The sequence below is a fragment of the Protopterus annectens genome, chromosome 16.part0 (assembly GCF_019279795.1).
Source record: "Protopterus annectens isolate FY-2018-M chromosome 16.part0, PAN1.0, whole genome shotgun sequence".
NCBI lineage: Eukaryota > Metazoa > Chordata > Ceratodontiformes > Protopteridae > Protopterus > Protopterus annectens.
Genome location: NC_056750.1, coordinates 436623322 through 436646259, shown reverse-complemented (window position 1 = coordinate 436646259; position 22938 = coordinate 436623322). Strand labels below are relative to the sequence as shown.

General features: G+C 40.2%; 1 protein-coding gene across 1 annotated transcript in view; it reads right to left on the bottom strand.

The window, feature by feature from the left end:
• Window positions 1–22938, bottom strand: part of LOC122790606 (kinesin-like protein KIF14) — a 1004205-nt gene that overhangs the window by 119944 nt on the left and 861323 nt on the right. Inside the window, exons 24-25 of the mRNA XM_044058133.1 lie at window positions 21952–22133; window positions 8039–8197 (exon numbers count right to left, since the gene is read on the bottom strand). Coding sequence (XP_043914068.1) covers window positions 8039–8197; window positions 21952–22133 — 341 coding nt within the window. The remainder of the gene's footprint in view (window positions 1–8038; window positions 8198–21951; window positions 22134–22938) is intronic.

Here is a 22938-nt window from a genome sequence, read left to right as displayed (position 1 = left end):
CTACCATCCATCCATCATACTTCACCAATGAAACTTGATATCAGAGTCACAGATAATTACAACTTTATCCATTGCATACTTTGGTGGTAGGATGAATTCATCTCCATGGAAATGTTGTAATGGAACTTATAGTTTCAGTGACAAGCATATGCCTGACTATAAATCTATGACTGACCAAGCTTTAATTAAAGTAAGGACCAATATATCAATGGGCCTAGATAAAACTCCCAAGAGTTTTGTGACTCGCACTGTAGAAGAGTTTTAATGGACTATTACAAAGTAGAGTCCCAGAATCACAGAAATAGCTTCTGTGACTCCTATTCTAAAGAAAGGAGAGAAGTTGAATGCTAAAAAATCTAGAGCCATCAGTTTAACCTCTATTAGGCAATAGTTTTGAAAGGTGCATTATCAACTTGTAAACAAAAATAAAGCTAATCTAGGTCATGGTTTTACCTTTGGTAGATGAACACCAATGAATCTTGTAGAATTCTATGACCTTTTGCTAGCTATCAATGAAGGCTTATCTGTGGGAGTTGTGTTTTTGGAACTCACCCAAGGCATTTGTTACTGTGTTGGTTGGCTATAAATACAACCCTTATATGATTAACCAGATTAGGAGTTGGTTAACTGCAAGAGGAATGATCAATTTTTGTTTAATCTATCATTGTCCACCAGTCCAATGAATAATGTTTGTTGATCCAATAAATATGCCAACTTTTGTAAAATTTGTTTCATTGCATCAGACAGGCACTCAATGACCAGTTTAAGTATTTTATTAACCTAGGTAAAAGTACTGGCTTGCACTTAGCACAATCATGGTCAGGTCCTTTATTTTTGGAAAAACTGTCATAAAAAATTCTGCCTAATGGATGTATATCAGTTGTAAAGGAGTATAAAGATTTCAGAATTATAGTTGAGAGTAAACTTTCCTTTGAAACTCATGTCATCAAAATTAGGACACCAAGAAATTTAGGGTTAAATGTTCAGAAGAAAACCCCATGGGAGCTGTACTGCCCCAGATACAGTTTATGATGAAAGAGCAGGAGGAGCCCCACCCTAAGATTAGCAAGAATAGTACTTAGGAATATGAAGTCAGGGAATGCAGTAGGTTTAGTTGAGGTCACAGAAAATATGATCAAGATTTTTGGTGAGTTAGGGTAGAAATGGAGAGAGAGTTGTATCTCAGATGACTGAATAAGAATACTAGTGCCAGTGTAAGAGAACAAAAGGTGAATATCACACCTGTGAGTAGTACAGAGGTATTAAACTATCTGACTGCATAAAAGTTCTGGAGAGGGTTATTGATAAATACACACAGTAGTCGAGAGCACGAAGGGAGAAGGGCAGTTCATATTCAGATAAGGATGCAGGACAACTAACCTGATATCTGCCGTGAGACAGATGCTCGAGAAGAAGCTAGATATGAGAGTCACAAGAAAACTGATTTGGGCAGTCCTGAGGTGGTTTAAAGTCCAAGAAGCATTGGTAGAATTAGTGTAGGCTATGTACAAGGACTCTATTACAAGCAGTATTCAGTTTCACAGAGAGGTTCCCAGTGGAGTGGATCTGTATCCGGGTTCATCTCTAAGCCCACTGCTGTACATGCTGGTGATGGACTACATTATTAAATAGATCAGAAGGGATAGATCAACAAATGTGATGTATACAAATGATGTAGCATTACAGGCAAGCTCTAAGCAAGAACTTCAGCAAAGGACAGGGAAATGGAATACAAAATTGAAGGCATGTGGAATGATATGGAGTATAGATAAGACAGTTGCAATGGCAGCAAATGGGGAAAAAACAGTAGCAACTGAGACTTGAGAGATGGAAAAAAATAGTGGAACAGGTTAAAAGTTTCAAGTATCTGGGAGAGGTGGTTCAGAAGGAGAGTCTGAACGAGGAAGTCAAAGCTAGGATCAGCGAGGCTGCAGCCGAATGGCACAGAATGTGACAGACTATGTATGACAGATCAATGCCAAAATAGCTGCAAAGTTGCATAAAACAGAGGTGAGACCTGTGCTACTGTATGGTATGGAAACATGAGCAGTAAAGGCAGTGGAGGTGAGGAAGTAGAAGTGATGGAGATGAGACATGGAGATGGGTGGCAGAGTACACCATGGAACTGCAGAAGAAATCAGGACATCAAAGCAGAGGCCAAAGTAGCTCTAATTGCAGAGAAGGTCAAAGAAACAGACTATGATGGTTCAGGTACATGTGTAGAAAAGCAGAAGGCAATCTGGTGAAGATGATTTGGGACAGACGGGAAGAAGGCAAAAGAAAATGAGGACATCCAGCAAAGAGATGGATGGATTGTGTGAGAGGAGACCTGCGACAGTCAGACATGACTGTTGACGGAAGTAGGAGAATGTGTTCATTGAATCGAGAAATGGTGACAGTTAACACTCTGACTCCATGTAGAAAAATGAGGAAAAGGGATTGATGATGATCAGATCGCTATCACTGAGAGAATAAAAACATGGCTGAATTACAGAGATCCTTTACATGACCTACATCGGAGTTCAACATGATATTCTGTATGTATAGTATGAATTCAAAAAATTGGAGGCTGTTCAGAAATATTTCACCAAGCATTTATCATGGATATTTTACAGATGTTACAAAGTATAATTGTCTGAATTTGTTCACCATACAGATATTCCAGAGGCTAGGCAATCATGGCTTAAAGCTTTCAAGTACCATTATAAGCACGTCTAAGCACCATTACATGACCGGGTCTTGTGTAATGGAACCACTTAAAAATCACAGCATCCCACACACTACAAAAAGATTATAAAAATCACATTTGAACGCAACATATATTATTCAAAGACAGCACTCAATTATACAGTCAGTATTTCACAAAAGGAATAAACTCCCTCAGGACTATTACCATATTAAATATGTCTAGCCAACAGTATGTCCAGTAAACTGTATGCATTAGGCATATACATGTAGAGCATCATAGGAGGTTACTAGGCTATTGGCACTGAGGCCCTTATAAGCCTAGCCAAGAATTTAGCCAATGTTCAGACAAATCAGCACCCAATGCCCCTGTCCAGTAGGGACACAGGTGGAATCCCAGGGGTATATTTTCCGTTTCCCATCCAGTTATCCAGGCTGTGCTTAAAAAGGGGTAAAGAGGTACTCTGCTTGATGTGGGCGGCGCAGTGGTGCAGCGGTTAACATTGTCGCATCACAGCAAGAGGTTCTCTGGTTCGGTTCTCGGCTGGGGTGCCTTCTGTGTGGAGTTTGCATGTTCTCACTGTGTTCGCATGGGTTTCCTCTGGGTACTCCGGTTTCCTTCACATTCCAAAGACATGCATCTGGAGCATTTCTCCCCGGGCCTCCGCTGAAAACAGGCTCTGTGGAACCTAGTTGGACTTTCCCGGTCAACAAATGTTAAATAAATAAATAAATAAATGTGGACAGGAAGTCTATTCCATAGATGGGAGAGAGTCACAGGGACAAAAATCTGTCCTGCCAACAAGTCTTGTTGATGTCACAGACCAGGATGAGGCCGAGCATGTGGGTTACTTGAATGGAGTTTGACTTGCGGATATGCAGCAGTCCCATCAAGGTGGGGTCTGTGACCACCTTGTATGCCAGGCAGAAGTCACCTCGGAGGAGTCTGTATGAAACTGTGCAGAGGGATAGGGCTTTTAGTCTGTGTATGGTAGATGTTTGAGGCCCTGGATTCTCCTGGTAAGGAACCTCTGTGGTCCCTCTAGCTGCTGCATGTGCTTTGCGAGATACATGCCCAAAAGGGGTGTTTGTACTCAGTGGGCCTTTAATTGGAAGAATACAAGATGTTATGACCTCGTTGACCCTGGATGAAATTATCTTACTTATGAGGTGGGCCTTGTAGAAGGCTTGCCGTAAAACGGAAGCAACATGGTGGTCAAAAGTCAGGTTGCTATCAACTTGGGTGCCCACATCCCTCATGACTGATTGAGTGTTTAGAACACTATTAATGTGATAATTTGTGGGGACATCACTCACCCCCCAAAGGGGATGATGATGAAGCCTTTTTTGGTATTCATTTTGAGGCCATGTTTCTGGCACCAGTCATTTGCCTGAGTGAGACCCTCTTGGAGGATGTCCATATCACTAGGGGAACTGATGACAGCACCCAGCTTGCAGTCATCTGCAAACATGGTGATCCATAGGCCACTGGGTATATCCCAAACAACAGAGTCCCCAAGACCGAACGCTGGGTTGCGCCACTTGTTATGGGTCTACTGCTTGAGGTGGCTTTCCCTATTTTGACGTAAATTCCATCAGTGATCCAGTTTACTACCCATCTGGTAAAATATGGATTGACGTACCACCAACGAAAAAAGTTCAAAACTTGCCAACTGGTACAGATTCACAGAAACTGCTCAAGAAACCACAAGTTGCAAACATAAATCCAAAGATGGCTTATTCTCTCTCTAGCGCCTCGGTATAAAAACCTTCAAGGAGTTACTATCACTTACAAACCATACTATTTAGACAAAACCTCCATCAACACATGGATTGATGCCTAGCTGAGAGAGTTTATCTATTATGTCAGAGTTGGGAATAGTGTCAAAGGCTTTGGCCAGGTCAAGGTAGGCAGTGTGCACAGTCTTCCCCTTGTCCATGGCTTTGGTGATCATCTCAAAGTTGTCAATCAAATTTAGCAGACATGACCTCCCATTGACAAAGCCAAACTATGTGGGATCAAGTGTTTGAAGGTTGCCAATGTTCGTGTTAATGAGACCCATGTTACTCCGTTCCATGACCTTGCAGAGCAGGCTAGTTAGTCTGGTGGGTCTATACTTTCCTGGACCAGTGGACGCTCCACCTTTGTGTAAAGGGATGACAGTTGCTGTCCTCCACTCAGCTGGGACAAAGCCAGTACTCAGGCTATGGCTGAATAGGGTACCTAATGGTGTTGCAAGTTCCTGCCTGAGTTCATGCAGGATGCAGCCTTGGATGACACTGGGTCCCATGAAGGCTGTATTTTCTTCCCTTTGTGAGAGCAGTGATGACCTGTTCCCTAGATATAAGGGGAAGGGGGAAACCACTGGGGATGTCCTGATTTACTGATGGGGGGACAGAGGGGTAAGGTTTTTGCTGAATCTGTCAGCCAGCAAGTTTGCTATATTTATGGCATTTGTATATGTGGTGTCCTTGACCACCTGTTCTGAACAGATCTGGGGTTCTTCCTTTGAGGTTGTGGACCATATGTGAAGAAGGCCTTATGTTTGTCTCTAGTAGATGTGGCCAATTTGGACTCAAAGTTTGCTTTGGAGGATTTCACTAGTGCTCTTATTTGCTTGTTCAGGCTAAGGAGACATTGCTTCCAATTGGACACCTGCTCCTTCTTAGTCTTGAACAGCAATTTTCTTTCCTTTTGTTACAGAATTTGTTTATTGCTGCTGTCCACCAGACATGTGTACTCTTCCTTGCGGAGAATGATTTAGCCCTGTCGGGTATTCCTGATCCCATACATCTATATCAATGCTCGTATAAGTGCTTTGGTGTAGTTTTGGATATTGGTGCCATTTCCTACAAGGGGGAGGGGGCTGTGAAGCTGTTTATACCATCCCTCAGGAGGCCGTAATCAGCTTTGGAAAAGTTATGGCTGATCCTAGCAAGATGGGGGTTGGGGGGGTGACTTCAAAAGTGACCCCTTTGTGATCAGATCTTACCAGGGAGGATGATACTATGGGGATGATGCAGTGGTTAGTCATGTTGGTTAATACCAAGTCCAAGATATCACTTCTTGTGGGGGTATTGACTAGCTGCTCAAAGGCATTTGCACTGGCAAAAATCAAGGAATCGCTGGGTGTTTGTGTTCTGGCATGAGTAGTTCTTCCAATGTAAAGTCACCCAGGATCAGGGTAAAGGGCTGAATCTTGATAGATTCGAACAGGTCCAAACAGATGGATTGGGCATAGAGTCAGATTTGGGGGCCGGTAGCTAGCTATGATTTGAATAGGGGTCTTGTCAATGGTTAAATGCACCTAGAGTGTCTCCTGTGCATCACACTGGACCAGCCTTGAGGTGTGCATGTCTTTAATGTAAACTGAAACTCCACCTCCTTTGGCTTTACTGCCCATAGTTTGGGGACTGAATGTATGATAGGATGTGTAACCTGGTAAGGCTAGAGTGCTCTCTGCAGCTCTCTATGACTGCAAAGATGTCAGCATTTTCCAGGGTTAGGAATGCTTACACTGACTGCAGTTTCAAATTTAGACTCCTAGCGTTTAGCAGCATGACCTTTAATTTGTGTTTTGTTGAAATTTTTATGTTGGTAGTTTTAACCTCATCACTTTTACTAAAAAAGGCACTACAGGGGAGGCAACTGCCTTTGCCAGAAGTCTGAAACTCAGGTGAGACAGATGCAGGCCATCTCTGGCAAAGCTTCGTGGTCTGTCGGTCATATATTCCCCCACTGTCAGGTACTGGATCCCCCAGGAATACCAGAAACTAAGAAGATTGTTAAAATCAATCATTTTCTGTTTGTATTGAGGCATCATTTTGGGTGATGGCAGAATGTTGCTTAAGGCTAGGGACATACCTGCCTGGGACACAATCAACGAGCTCAATCATGTCTCTCAATATAGTCCAGAGAGTTACATCTCAAGTTATTCACACCAACATGAACTATGACAGTCACAGCAGTACCTGTTATTCAGAACTTGCATGCATATGTGATATAGTGGATTCTGGCACCTGACAGACAACTAACCGTGACTATCCTTTATCCAGCCTCATGAGAGGTATATCTGTCTCTCTCACAATGGAGTCTCCTATGACTAATATGTTGGGTTTATGGTGAAGACTAAGTGGCTGTGAGGCACAGGTGTCTGGACTATCCATGTTTTCTGGTGTGGAGGGCTGTGGAGATCACGTGCGTTTTTGCCTCAGAGGCCTCCTTTGTTTGGGTATGTTTATGTGGAGGACCTCCGCACATGTAGGTGTGTGTTGTGTAGGTGTGGGTGGTGGTTGAAGTGTAGTGATTGTGTTGACAAACATTTTAGTGCCAGATATACTGGCTTGAGGGGGAAAGAGCTTGGAATCTAGGTTCCTAATGTAATTGCATCTCTTACAAATTGTGTTCCTAAGTGGTAGTAGTAGATGATTGCCCATGTACATGAGGCAGTTGCTACACTCTCAGGATGCCCATATCAACCAGGCTGGCAGGAGAAACTGTAAGAAATTGTCCATCCATATTTGTCAGAATCTGAGGGAGAAAGACCAGGGAGAGCTAAGGGGTGGGCCTAAAGCTCAAGTGCTTAAACCAAAACTAAGAGCTTACAAGAAAACTTAAGAACAACACTTAATTTAGACAGGCTATAAACAAACAGTAATAAATGCAGCAGAAAATATGCAGTTGAACACTTTAGAGAACAGGCAGCAAGTAGCAGGAAAAAGCAAAGCAAGATGAAGTAACAGCCTAGCAGGAAGAAACACAAATTAGAAAATATAAGCAGCTGAATAAAGTGTCCTTATTTATTTATTTTTTAAGCAAAAAGGGAGAGAGCAGGAACAGAAGATAATTTAAGGTTAAGGGACTAAGGGGTTTGGCCTTCCCAAATGATCTCTGTATTAGGTAAAATGAGCTAAAGAAATGGGAGGAGTGTCTCATCAAATTTACAGTAGGGGCGAGCAACTGCAAAAGCCACCATCTTTAAGAACACAACAGCAATGGGGGGGGGGGGGGTTCGGCAAGATCAGAAAACATTCTGCTAGCAAATATATAAACAATTCAGTCAAGCAAAAATAAAGACAGTGCAGAACTCTGAATAGTTTAAGTGCCAAAAAATATACTTCAGTTCTATATTCCAGATTGTTTGAGAAGCACACTTAGAGCACAAGGAGATTCTAGCAATGATATCGTATAATTGTGCATAAATGTATATTTGTAAATAAAGGATGGAACCAATTAACCTATCAGGAAATGCACATTGTTACTAATCAGCACACACTGCCACATGTAGAGTTAAAAAAGCATCTCCGACCATAAGCAAAGGGTAAAAAGGCATTACCAGCCACTGTTAATTACCTCTGCCTGCTGAAGGCTGCATTGCTCTGTTGTCAGAATCTTCATTTCAGATCCCATGGCAACTGCTAGTTGGCCCAGCTGTTTAGTAATGGACAACACTGACTGGTCAATTTTGTCTCTCGATTCTGTGATCACAGAATTAATGGCACACTCGCAGCCCTGTGTAAATTAAACAGGCATTTCAAATCCTTTGTTATATATAATGTAGGAGACAAAACTGCTTGCAACATTGCAAACTAAACATTTATAGGACTTCAAGAAAACAGTACAACGTAAACAGTAGACTTTCTGCAATAAAAGTATTCGTTATTTTCTGTCTAACTGGTTTAAAACACCTAAGTGCAATATTCATTTTAATTCCTGTAATCAAAGACTTGCTGAATGATTACATGCTGTGGAAATGGTTTCTTCTACTGATGCATAGTTTTCTTTAAACTTTAACCTGTTTTGCTGTCATCCGCTTCACTTTTACCTTGTAATTCACAGTAAAACCAGCATTTCCACTTGTGTTTTCTTAAGGCATTTTGTATTACAACCCACCTGAGAATTTGCCTTCCACTGTTACAGAACATTTCATGTGTAGTCTTCTGTTCCAAAACAGCAGCAGTTGAACACAAAAGTATTTATTCCACACTTTAAACAGGAGCTTTTAAAAGTTGTCCAAGTTATACTTCAGTCAACATCAAGTTGTGAGCCATTAAATGCGATTATAACAAATTAAAATGGAAGACCAGTAAGACTGCAGAGTATACATCCTAATTGACAGACAGTGGTACATGTTCTAATTTTGTAAATCTTAATATGGAAGTTAAAATTTCAGCTGTAGAATCATGATCATCCCATGTCAACTGAAATCTTGATTATATGTTTAAAAAACACAAGGCTGACTTGCCTAATTGACAGATGTTGATTTGTAATATCTTGCTTATTTAGATGTTAAAACATATATTACAGACCCAATACAAACCTAGTTTGCTCTGGATTACAATGGAACACTTATTTGGTTTGATAACTTATTTAATAAAACTTTTATAATAAAGCTACTTTACCTTTCCAACTAACCAAAGCTCTGCATCCAAAACCAACTCCTTTTCATTTTTTTAAGCACTCGTGTTGAACAGTTTAGTCCCAATAGGCTTAACCTGTTTTCAGGGCACACAAAAGGTGTTCATACGGACTAGTAATAATTTGGCCATGACAGGGGAGAAGCTGTACTTAAAGTGGCATGGCATCATCTACATTTATTTCAGACACCAGATTACACAAATGGAACAATTTAATATCTCATCCACAAGATGGCACCTTAGGGGTTGGTTGAGCAACCCTTCCCACTCTCAATCATATACTTTACTTGAATATCAGTAGTAAAGCACAAATATGCACAGGGTATGGGAACAGACAGCCTTTTCATCCAGCAAAGGTGCTGTTGTAAAACTAACTCTTCACCTGCAGTATACAGAAAAATCTTCCAAGACTATTCAAGTTGCAAACTAGGTAAGGGATGCCTTAAGTGTCTCCATTACACGACAGAAATATATGGAAAAGTGCTATACAGAGGTAGATTGCACAGAGTGTTTGGATAAATAGGGCCAGCTATGTGAATTTAAAAAGTTGTAGATAATAGAAGGTTGTCCTCTGCACAATACATCAATCCTGGACTCAAAATCTCAAGCCGCAGTTCTCAAAGTACCTGTATTCTGAACATAATTGCTTTAAAGCAGAACTGACAGTTATGCAATTTTTGCCTTAAATTCCTTAAGAGTGGATAACTAGTTCAGCACATACCTCTTAACCTCTTAGTTCAAGAAATCTGGACAAAGACAAAAATAATGGGGGACAAAGGCTCAAAAACAGTGAGTCTATTGGCCATCCTTCTCCTGCCTAACTGAACTTGAGGTCATCTATAGGAACACTGGGGAATCAACACCATTTCTCAGTTATCTTTATCTGGAGTACAATGGGGGGGGGGGGATTTAATATGACGTCTAGGTGCTTCCTCTCATACCTGTATTTACCTACCAGAGAGAAAAGGTCCAAGGAGAAAGAAGCCAGATTAGGTCTTCATGCATTTGGTTGCCCCTATAGGCATCCTTTGAATGCTTTGTCCTGATGCCAAGAAGGTAGGGCAACTAGGACATTCAACAATTCTGATGTCAAAAGGAGACCAGTACTGTGGACTGAAGACGGCAATCTTGATTGCTCAAGGCTAAAATCCATCAAAGGCAAAAATCAAAAAAAGATGGGTATTACTGTCTAGTCAGGCTGTTCAGCCTCACACAAGACCATTTGCACTCATCAAGCCTTAGCTCAAAGTCCAACAGCTCAAGGGAGAAGCTTCAAATTAGATGAAAGTGACAGTGGCACTAACGTAGCTGGTGTCGAGATCAACCTCACCTCTGGGGCTCATGGAGACTGAATTGCCATTGAAACCAAAATCCATGGCACCATTGATGCAGAAAGTGTCAATCCTAACAACTTTGGTCCCAAAGCCAAGACCTCAGGCACTGCCACCTTTGTCAATACATGAAGGGCAGCAACATGCCCCATCAGGAATAGAGTAGAAATAGTGGCCAGTGAGGTTAGACACAATGAAAAAAAGAGAACAATTCCATCTTGTCCATCCTGGTTATAGGTTCATAGGTTCATAGGTTCATACTAGGCTATCTGCCCGAGGGCATTTACCGCCACCCCTTTAGTATGGGGAACTATACCCATTATTTTGCTGTGCCTCTGTCGAGCAGTGACACTGAGGTAATCCCTGGGGTATATCTGCGATCTCCCATCCATTGGTCAAGATTTCTCTTGAACAAGGCTGCTCTGCCTCACATGTACCGGGATTTTGTTCCACAGCATAGGGAGTCTTTGGGTGATGAATCTATCCCTCCAGCACGTCCTATTAATAGCCGTGTCGAGGTTTAAGTCTCCCGCCCTTGTGGCTCTGATGGATCTAGATTTTTTGAGGTGAAGCATATTCATCAAATCTGGGTTATTAGAGTGCAAAGCTTCTTGTTGCAACTTCAAAATGCCATCATCATTCTGTAGTTCATTGTTATTGAGTGACTAAGACAAATAATGTGGCAGGTACTGGCCTGAGTGGAAGGATCTAACTTCAACACCATCCCCATTGATACTGCCTGGTTAACCTGGGGGGGGGCATATTTCAACAAGAGACAGCTGCAATTTACCAATAGGAACCGCAGTGCTAGACATAGGGAAAACGTTCATCCTGCGTTTCTAAGGAGGGTAGCTGAAGACTCATCTTCTGGACCAACAGTCCTGCCTTCCTTGTGCTCAAGTTTTCTGTTTTATCTTTAATTCTATACCTAGCTTTGGAAGAGTAGAGTGACTTGGTTGATCACCTTTCCTGAAAGATTGAGCCCATCAGCCTGTACCCAAGGTCAAAACCCTGTCAGGAGTGGACTTGAAAAGCAGCATTTTAAATGTGTTAAAAAAATAAACTTGCTTTTATGGCCTCAAACTTTTCAAGAGACTAAAGTGCTTCACAACTTTCAATTTCTCACTAAAGTGCTCCTCCCCAAGGGGCAACACAAGAGATGTTTGCCCAGAAAAATAATTTTATAAGCATACTTTAAACTCTTTAAATCTTTATTTTCCATTTTTCTAAATATAGTAACAGAAAATGTTAATTGAATATGGTTAAGCATACAGTAAACACTTTCAAGAATCCACAAACCGCTAAGACAGATAGGTGGTAGATGAAGTTAACATCACAGTCAACAAACTCAAAAGACAAATTAAAGGCTATATGTATAAAAGAGAGAAATTCTAAAGCCACTAAAGGTGAGTGTTAAGACAACTGCAGTAAATCAATGTGTGGTAAAAATGCATCAGGGCTTAGTGAATGATGATACAAAAATATCCAAAAAGGAAAAGCAAATGTGTTCCAACTTAAAACCAGTTGGACAACCTATTAAAAAAAATTCAAAGAAAACAAAATGCTACACCTTTGAAACCTAAACATGCACAAATTTCAAGATTTGAAAGAGATTGTTGGCTGAGGGATATTTTTCAGTGATGCAAAAAACAAACGGCAAAAAAGCAGGGAGGAATCTAAACCTAGGACAGTTTTAGATGGTTAACTGACAAAACCTATGGTTTCATTCAAACTGATTGGCAAGGACAATCATCCCAGAGCCATAGCTGACTCTAAAGTGGCACACCTATACTTTGTGGAGGTATTCTTGTACAAGCAGCTTTTGTGTATTTCTTTGATGGCAGTTTCTCAAAACACATACATTTGTATTGAATGAGCCAGAGGTACACTGCAGGGGGGCTTAGTTAACTTTTCCTCACCATTGTGATCATAGAGTTTATTATAAATATATATAATAAATAAAATATATAAAACATAATACATACATGTGTATAGGGGGAGAGAGAGAAACACACAAGTCAGTGGATGCACAGACTAGCCCTCTCAAATTGTGCAGGGGGCTTTGACCCACCTGAAGATTTTATGCTTCTATATATTTTTTTTCCAAACACCATTTAAGGGAACAACTTAAGGGACTATGACACTATGTTGTCAAACATGCTCTAAGCAAAATAACTCTAAAATATATTTCAGTATTTATTCTTAATTAAACCTTTATATGTAGCTGTTCAAATTTCATCCCTGTACATCATAAGCATTAAATATGGCTTACAGTTCAGATTAATTCTCATTAAGTACACGGGTAATAAAGTAAAAGGAAACATCTTAGTCAAAATGCAATCACAGTATAGTCTTACCTTCAGTTATTTAAACAGTTTGGCAAATATGCACAAAAAAATTAGCTTGTGTATCAACTCCAAACTAGACAGACACGACTCCATAATGCTAGACTTACTGCGTGAATGAATTCATGCAAACTGGAAGAGATATTTAGACACATTGCACTCTTTGTGCATGAACACGTGCTGCCTCTCACGTCAGTGTTCCTTTAAGCTCTCCTGCTCCAGTTACAGATGACAGGAAGAGCGAGCTGTTCAAGTAGACAGAAGAGCCAGTGGAATCTGGGTTGTTCAGACACCAGCAATAATTAAACCTTGAAATGTGGGACTATTCTATCATTCATTGAGGGGTCTAGAAAGAGAAGAATTGAAGAATTAGAGAAAAAAGCAGACAAGACAGAGAGGAGGAATTAGGCTCAGATGTTTTTCAAAAAAAAAAAAAAAAAAAAAATCTGTCAAGGCTAGCTGAAGACCAAGAAAATGTTTTACTGGTGAGTGCCCAGAATGAGATTTGCGATGCATGAAAATCACAGGGATAATAAAGGGTCAGGTAAATAAGGTACTATTACTCTAGTACTTGATAAAAATGAGTCAATATGAAGGATGCAAGATAGGAGGAAATGGCATTTAGGAGAGAGATTTTGGATTTCATCTCTGACTTTTTTTTTTTTTAAGTTTTTTTTTTAAGTTTTTTAACTGGCAAGTGAAGTAGACCAATCATCCTGTTCAGTCACAACCAGGGCCAAATTGACAGTGGCAACACACATACAAAAGAAAAAAATACATTAAGATGCAAACAGATTAAACTCTAAAAAAAGAAATAAATCCCATTTATCACTATGCATCTTAGCCAAAATGCACTAGTTTGATAAATGAATTACCACCCACCCCCTTTTTCCAGTCAGTAATCTTTATATACCAATCATCTCCTCTACCTTTTTTTCTTGGGTCAGTCCTACAAAAAAATCCAGAGTTGGGCTGATCAACCCCCCCATTTTGACTGCTACATTTTCTGCACTGTTTTGTAGCCCGTTGATGGCAGGAAGCATCAGATTTAGTGTTGTGCAAATTTGGCCATCCTGGATTTTCCTGAATTTGGATCATTTTAGAACATCCTGCCAGCCTTGGATTTAGCTAGGATATTGTGTTTGTACTGGTTTCATGTACTCTGATAATAGCGGCTTTGTTTCCTTTCTATATTTTTCCCTATTACGCTGTGTACTTCAATAGCCCATTTCTGAATAACTATTCATTCTTACATGTTTTTGTTTATATGTCATATTGTATATTGATTCACCTTCATTAGATAAAGTTCTTAGGAATAAACACTGATAAAACTGAAGCTGCATTACCCAAAGGCCCACGTACATTCTCTACCCTAAGCAGCAGAGACCATAAGGTTGCAGTCACCATCCCTGAAAATGGATACGACCTTGTCTCTCTCTGTCCTGAGAAAGGCCTTCCTTCCCTTTCTGCATTCTCTCCAGTCTACTCATTACACCTGAACTACACCTCCAAACAGCAGTGGTTCAAAATACTCCCACTTAAGTATTAACAAGCCCTATATCACTTCTACATACACATTTACAATTGCTTGTACAACCTGATCTGCTCCTCCCTTCACTTATTTATTTCCAAACGACACTACTCACAATCTTGAAACCTATATCTTCCTTTCACCACTCCACTCTTTCTTCTCTTAGCTAGGTAACAATATTCACCCCTCCTTTCCATTCTCGGATCTCAGCTACTACAAAACTATGGCATCAACAAATCAAAAAATAGGTAACCCACTTAAATTCTGCAAGAAAAGAAACCACCCTGGCAGCCTTTCTGTACATCCCTTTCTACAGCCATAAAATAGCCTTAACAGTGCATCTGTTGATCTCACCTGCTTATTATACCCCAGTACTCCAGACTTCAGGCCACTGGACTGGCTACCCCTACAGGAAAAGACTTCCTAAAACCTGCACTCACATTAATTACAAAACAATTTGCTCCATGTACAGATCTGTGGATTGCCATCTCATTTTAATCATAATTACAGTCCTCATACAAGTAGAAAATCATTTCTCGTGACATTTTGCTTCTATATATTGTCATCCTATATATACATATTTCAGTACACATTTCAAAAAAACTATCACTTCATGTTCCTTTGATCACAGACACAAACCTCAGCCAAAGTGTTGTGTCCAACGAGTTGCACGTCTTGGCCTTATAACCCACTTTAGCCCCTGTCTGAGTGACCCACTTACTCTCTCCGCCTTCTGTAGCCCTCCAAAAGCTGCCATTGCTCTTGCCTATGTTCCACAAGATCAGCACCTTCCCAACTGCCCATACAGCTGCTACATTTCCTAGTATGAAGGTAACATACCAGCACATGTTTTCCACCCTTCTGGATATTTATCTTCACTGTGTCCATTTCTGTAGTCAGCATACTACCTTCTCCTCATGATCTTCCCACTGAATGACATCAATGGGCACATAAAACAAAAAGAAAAATGAAAAATAGGAAGTAATAAGGTGCTCCTCTCCAATACCTTCACACCCAAAGAATATTCTTAGGAAGTAATATGGTGCTCCTTTCCAATACCTTCACCCCCCCCCCCAAAGAATATTCTTAGGAAGTTATATGGTGTTCCTCTCCAATACCTTCACCCCCCAAAGAATATTCTTACGAAGTAATATGGTGTTCCTCTCCAATACCTTCACCCCCAAAGAATATTCTTAGGAAGTAATATGGTGCTCCTCTCCAATACCTTCACCCCCCCCAAAGAATATTCTTAGGAAGTAATATGGTGCTCCTCTCCAATACCTTCACCCCCCAAAGAATATTCTTGGGAAGTAATATGGTGCTCCTCTTCAATACCTTCACCCCCCCTAAAGAATATTCTTACCTCCACCCTTCAATTTCTCAAGTGATGCAGTCATCTGGCACTGTCAGGTACAAGCTTATTTTTATTCACTTACCTGAGTGATCCTCCTCCTATATGCACCAGGTTAACCAACACCCCAGTACTCCACAACCTGCTTTGTTGTCTCCACTACAATGAATTCCTTACTCCTCCAGTACTCCACAACCTGCTCTGCCCCCACTGCAGTGGATTCCTTACTCCCCCGGTACTCCACAATCGGCTTTTTCTCTTCACTGTAGTGAGCATTATTTGTAACTCTGTGGGAAATTCAAGTTCATTTAAATTATCCCATTTGAATCTTTTGTTAAGATGTTCTTTGTATGGGGACCAGCCTCTAAAATCCTCATTACCGGGCATCTGCACCATTTGCCATTTACATCTTTAGCATTGCTCTCCACCACCCCACTGAAGCCAAGGTACTTTCTTAGTCAAATTAGCAATCACTAGTTCTCTGCTCATCTCTCAGTGCAGTACCACTTTCTGAATTTTACTTCCACATGACTGCAACCTTGCATCTTCCATTGTTTCCACTAAGCCTGACCTTGAGTTACTATTTTAACACTGTACTCATTCCTCCAAACTATCTCACACACACAGCTGTTACTACTCCATATAAGAAAGTAGGCAGGATGCATGCATTTATCTTTCTTCAAATTTGCCACTCATGGCTACGTCTCTGCATTCCCCTGTGGTTTAACAAGGGGCCAAATCCTCCATACTCCTGCATAACTGTTGCATTAAGATTCTGTGCTGCATAGCAACCTGTCTAATCAGCCACTCTTTGGCCCTATAAGTAGCATTTTATAGCACTGTGGCAGACTTTACCAGATGTTTGCCAAGCCTACCTGTTATTCACCTAACCCATCAGTGGAAGAACACATGGATAGTCTTAATAGCCCTGTGATCCATGTTCCCATACACACAACTTTATCTGGCCCATCTTTTCACTCCCCCCAATCACACTATTCTAAAATTTTCAAGTCTGGACTGCATTTCCAAATTCTCCAGACAGTCTTGCAAACCTCTCAGATAGGTTATACACCGTCTTTTTTTTTTTTTGGCTAACCTTACTTCCATTTTCTTTGCCATGGGATCCATGACCAAACAAAATTTATTTGCCCTGTTTCTGTCTCCACAATTTGTAATTTTGTCCTTATTCCCAAGGTGCCATATATATGACAGGCCTTCATCTTTTGGAAGAATCTGATCTAGCTTGTTCATCACTCCCTTAGATTCAATACTTTCCTCCAAATGTGGCACTGTGACAGAAGTTGATTTTCCCCTACAGCGCTATCATATTAAACACATTATAAATAGACCCAATATGTACCCACTTTACAAACACATTTTAATCATAGGGTCATAGGTTGGTACTAGGCTATCGGCCCTAGGGCCTAGATAAGCCTAGCCATAATCTCCTGGCTATTTCTTCCCACACTATTTACTTCTCTGGACCTCCATCTAGCAGGGCGACTGACATGATCCCCAAGGTGAATTTCCTTTCCCCCATCCAATCATCAAGGTTCCTTTTGAAGAGGGCCAAAGAGGCACTCTGCTTGACATGTATGGGCAGTCTATTCCAGAGTCTGGGGAGTCTCTGTGTCAGGAACCTATTCCTCCAGCATGTTTTGTTTATTGTGATAAGATTTACATCCTGGAGCGTGTGGCTCTAAGGGATTGGGATTACTTTAAGTGTAGCATGTCCAACAGCTCTGGGTTTGACATGGCCTTAAGCAGAGATCACCTGGAGTTTTTTAAGGTGGTCAGCAAAGGGCATCTGCTTTAGGCCTGTGATTCTTTTAGTGAGATATTTCTGTGGCCTTTCCAGTTGTTGCAGATGTCTTGAGAGGTACATACCAAATGGGGCATTGCATTCTATAATGGGTCTAATGAGGGATGAGTACAGTGGGACAATGACCTCCTTTTTTCTGCATGAAAAGCCCTTGATGAGGTGTGCCACATAGAAGGATTTCCTGACTATTGTGGCGATGTGGTTATTGAAGGTGAGACCACTGTCCGCCTGTGTCCCCAAGTCTCTTATCACACTTTCGGTGTTTAGTGTACTGCCACCTGTGTGATAATTCACGGGTACATGTTTTTTCCCAAAGGAGATAACTATACATTTCTTGGCATTGAGCTTGAGCCCATGACTCTGGCACCAAGCATCTGTTTCTGTAAGGCCCTTTTGTAGAGTATCCACATCATTTTAGGATTCAGTAATGGCTCTCAGTTTGCAGTCATCTGTGAACTTTGTTAGCCAGAGTCCCCTTAGTGTTGGCCTGTAATTCAGAGAAGTAGATGCCAAACAAGAGAGTTCCCATTACTGAACCCTGAGGTACTTCACTAGTCTGGAGCTGCATTTGGAGTCAGCTTTTACAGTGTGGGTTCTGTCAGTAAGCCTGTTGGCAACCCATCGAGTGACGTAGGGATTAATGCCCAGCTTAGTAAGTTTATCTATGATTCCAGAGTGGGGGATGGTGTCAAAGGCCTTGGCAAGGTCCAGAGAGGCTGTGTGGACTGCCTTACTCTCGTCCACGGCTCTGGAGACTGATTCGAGAACCCAAACTGGGTGGGGTCCAGTGTTTTAAGGTTGACAATGTCTTTGTTTATAAGTTCCATGATAATACATTCCATGGCCTTGCAGATCAGGCTCGTCAGACTGATGGGGCGGTAGTTCCCGGGATCCAAGGCGGATCCCACCTTGTGGAGTGGGATAACTGTAGCTGTGCGCCACTCAGTGGGCACGAAGCCTGAGGTAAGGGTATGATTAAAGATGACACTTAGGTGAGGTGCCAGTTCATTTTGTAGTTCATGTAGTACTCGGACTTTAACACAAAAATCTTCCTGATACACTGAAGATAATGAAATGTGTTTTGGCAATAACTGAACAAATATAGAGAACTGAGGAAGAGAACAGCGGCATCATTTTCACTAAGTGTAATCTAAGAGAAAAGGCAAATGAACTACTCCAGCAAATAGCTGTTGAGAAGATTGCTGATCAGGAGGGATGTAATTTATAACCAACAGTATCTTGTTAAGTTAAAGGAAGAAAAATGAAAGCCTTAAACAAGCGGTTAATGCTAGTGATTGCGTTTTCCCTTCAATACATTGCAATTACAGGTAGATGTTTCTCTAGGCAGTCAGCAAGATCTCATTCGATACATTGTTTTGTAATTCTGGATTTTTTACATTTTTCAATAAGTTCAAGGCAGTTTATACAAGGGTAACAAATGTTACATACATTTTGTAAATAAGCCACTTAATGAGCAACTAAAAAGCCCAACTATACACAATTAAAAAAAAAATGAAAACTGAGAAAAGACTTAAATGAAGGGGACCCCATGTCCAAATGGGTATCCTCTTTCAAAAAGAAATGTACAACAGGAAAACATAGGGAAGATGCAAAAAAAAAATATTTTTTTTTCACAGAAAGAATGGTGGATAATTTAACAATGTGATGGAGATGCCAGGCCTAAAACTGTTGAAATATTATTAAAGACTGTATAGGGGGCTGATAAAACTGAGAACTTATCCTTCAGAGAAATAGAAAATTGGGTAAACTAGGTAAGGTCTAAGCAGTCATCCTCTTCCATCCAAGTTTATGCTACAGTGCAAGGAAAGTTCAACAAATGGCTAGAGCATGTATGATGCAAGAGCTTGTCAAAAGCTTTAAATGAAATCAGAATAAATGTACAGGTGGTGTCCTAAAGCTTGCTTCTATGGGAATTTAGCAGACATTACATGCAACTTGCTCCCCCTCACCTCAGTTTTCTACTATATTCCTCTAGTCATAGGAGAAGATGCCTATAGACTGGAGCAGAGAGAGAGAAAGAAAAGGATCCATAAAGGTGAATTAAGTTCATGAATACCCTTCATTCAAAGTTCTGCAATAAAAAGAATTACTGTACAATGACAAAACTACATCTAAAGAGGCAGATATTCCCAATCCAGATTTAATCAGAGCTATATTCATTTCATTGAACGTGGCAGAGGAACAACCCACAAATCCTACTTTGATGATTTTTTTTTTAACCAAGCTCCTCAACCCTGCACCACACAGTCATGCCAGGACACTAATGTAGGAAAGGGCAAGAGAATGGGGACTATGGAATGTCAAGACTGACCCAGCAGGATGTACACATAAGGACTGGTCACAAGGAGTGGACCTGTCATTTTTAGGATCTTTATTCTTGCATTAACACTGTTTTAAAACCAGGACAATCCCATTTGAGTGATGGAAGACTGGAAGGAAGAAAAGGCTAAACAAGATTACGCATTAGAATCATCAGGGTGTCAAGAGTATGGGCATTAACCACGTCATGAACAAACTGCTGAGCAGAATCTGGGAAGGCAATAACCTAAACCAAACCAGACACACAAACTGGGTCATTAGTTTAAGAAAGGTGATGCAGTTATTTCAGTTTTAAAAAGTCTTAAAATCCTCTCCAGCAATTCTGTACAGACCTGAAACCATGACTTAACTAAGACAAAAAACTTAACTGTAGGGAAAGAGTACAAAACATGGGTAGGAATTATGCAGAGATAGGATTTAGTGTCTGTGAATCTGTATTACCTTGACTGTTAAAGTATAAAAAAGAAACTAAGAGAGAGCTGGAGCGGAGTTCTACTACTGAAATAAGAATGGGGTCAAAAGTCCCTGTATTACACCACTGAATGTCTTGGTGTTAGGTCATTTGACTGAATGCTCATTTGACTAAATCACAAATGATCACAATTGACAGAAACCTGTAGAAGTTTGCAGACAGTATGTTATGGTACTTTATTAGGGAAGTGAGTCTAGAAGAGAATGTATGGGGTGGCAATGACCATCCTAATGTTTTACCCAGAGATTTGTTGATGTCTGAGTTTGTGTGAACACAGTGATTCCTATTTTTCCATAGTTGTGTAATGATCGAGTTACATGTAACTAGAGGAGTGAGGGGTGAAGCTTTTGTGGTACAGTTGTATACAATATGTTTTATAAATTGTGATAGAAATAAGTTTTAGTCAATTGAAGTATGGAATGTTTTATTATAAGATACAGTAAGGATTTATATTAAATAGTGCTTGTGTATACCAATGTTTAGAGGTTATGGCCAACATAAAATCATCATTTTTATAGCATGAGAGTTCAGACTGCTTGTTAACTTACCAAAAAATGCATGAGCCTTAAATCAGTATATCCCCTCTCAATATGTTTGGGGGGGGGCCGAGTCAGACCACACAGAATATTGCTTATACCATAAAGGAAAATGTGGATTACACGCAGCACCATTTCTCAACAGAATAGTCAGTGAAACATAACGCTCTGGTACCTATTTTCACTGCTTAATTTTTAATGCAACATAGTGAATTATTATATATGGTAGGACGGGTCTTATGTTTCAACATATTTGAAGCAGGAATCACAAGTCCATATTTAGTGTCATGGTTTCCTCACTACCTGGTTTCTACAAACTGAAAACTGCACTAACAGTGACTAATACAGGTGTAAAGCACAATATAGAACTAAACTTGTAGGCACAGCTTGCTTTTCAATAATGTAATGTAATCCTCAAAAACTGCTGGTTTATCCCTAAAATGTAAATGATGCAATACTGCTGACTATAAAGAAGCTTATTCGTCTGGAATTCTAATGTCTATCGCAAATAAAGGCCAGAAGTACAACCAAACCGGGTATAAAACCCAAGCTGTACAGAATCTGGAAACACTCATGTTTTTGGATGCAATTACTAGACAAATTCATGTCAAACATTTATTTTCACCCTGAAAATGCATTTGACACTGCAATTACTGTGCGTGTGTCATTTTTACATCATGACATTTTGGTCATTAGTTACTTATAGAATTAAGTACACTGTTCCATTTCAAACATTAACAATGAAGAATGAAACTTGTTCAGATAAATAATGTGCATTGCCCCCCCCCCCCCCATATAAAACTCTGAAATCTGTGACCTTGTAAAGCCTTCAAGCCATCCACTTTCAACTATAACCAGGATGGCACTAAACTCTTCTTAAAATATTCCGTCTCATTGTGAATCTTAGCATGTAAATGTCCATTTTTCAACAGTTTGCCTTCATTATTTAAATACTATCTAATGAAAATTTATGAGCCAGTCAGATTAACAGCCTGTTTCTATTGTAAAGAAAGAGCAGTGGTTTATCCTGTAACCATGGTGACAGAAAAGGCTTTGCAGTGAAATTTCAGAGTCAACACTTTTCCATGCTTCAAAAGCAGACAATATAAGAAATGACCTACATGTAGTAAAAAAACAAAGTTTCTTCCAAGCATCTTAACTTCAGTAACAAGGTTATCCAAGCAAGTAGCCAGTGAGTTTGATTCTGGGATACATGATTGTAGGTGTTTGACAGCCAGAATTAGGTTATCCACAGCAGATGAGGACTTGAAGCAGAGAGACTGAGTTTGTGCATTGCAGGGTACTAAAACAAAATGAAAACATTTGTAAGCAAAAATGTAAAACCACAGAGAATTACACACAAAGAAATTAAACAGTACAAAAATCATGTTTCTATGAATAAGAGAGACTAAAACAAAATATGTACAAAGTTTCCCCAGTTCCAAATCCAGCGGGCAGGGCATTAAACAATCCTTGGAGCTCTGAAATGAGCTATGTTTCATTAACCCATGCACTACTGAATCCCATATATTTTAAGAATTGCAGTCCTTCAAGCTGCTGCTAAATTCTTCCAGCGGTTCACAACCATCTAAAGTGTGGAGTAGCTAGCTTTCTTAGACTAATAACCCAGCTTTTCTTAGGTTGTGTCTTCTTGCTCTCAGGCACCTTTCTTTAACACTGTTACACTATGCTGCAAAGTCTCGGTGCATCAAGAGTTTCATTTAGAGACCATCAAATGTAAAATGAAGCCATCTAGTTTAGCACATCTGTTTTATATATTTTGCCCTAACACTGAGCATGCGTTTCTCCTTCAGAGCAATCTCTGTCCTGTGTACAGCCATAAAAAGGTGGGTTCTCCAGAGCTACATGCAATTCTTCCAATTTGAAATCATACTACTAACTTTCACATAAGAAAAATAATCTTAATATGTTGTTTTATATGGATGCATCAGCTTCACTGGCTTTCCTTGCCTCCCCTCTCATGTTCTTTATCTGTAACTCACCAAGTATGACTTTCTGTTCCAAGTTCCCTTGTATTCCATCATTCTTAATACTTCTAGAAATGTGTAGCCTTCCATTAGGTTCTGTTTCAGAGGAGGAATATCTTA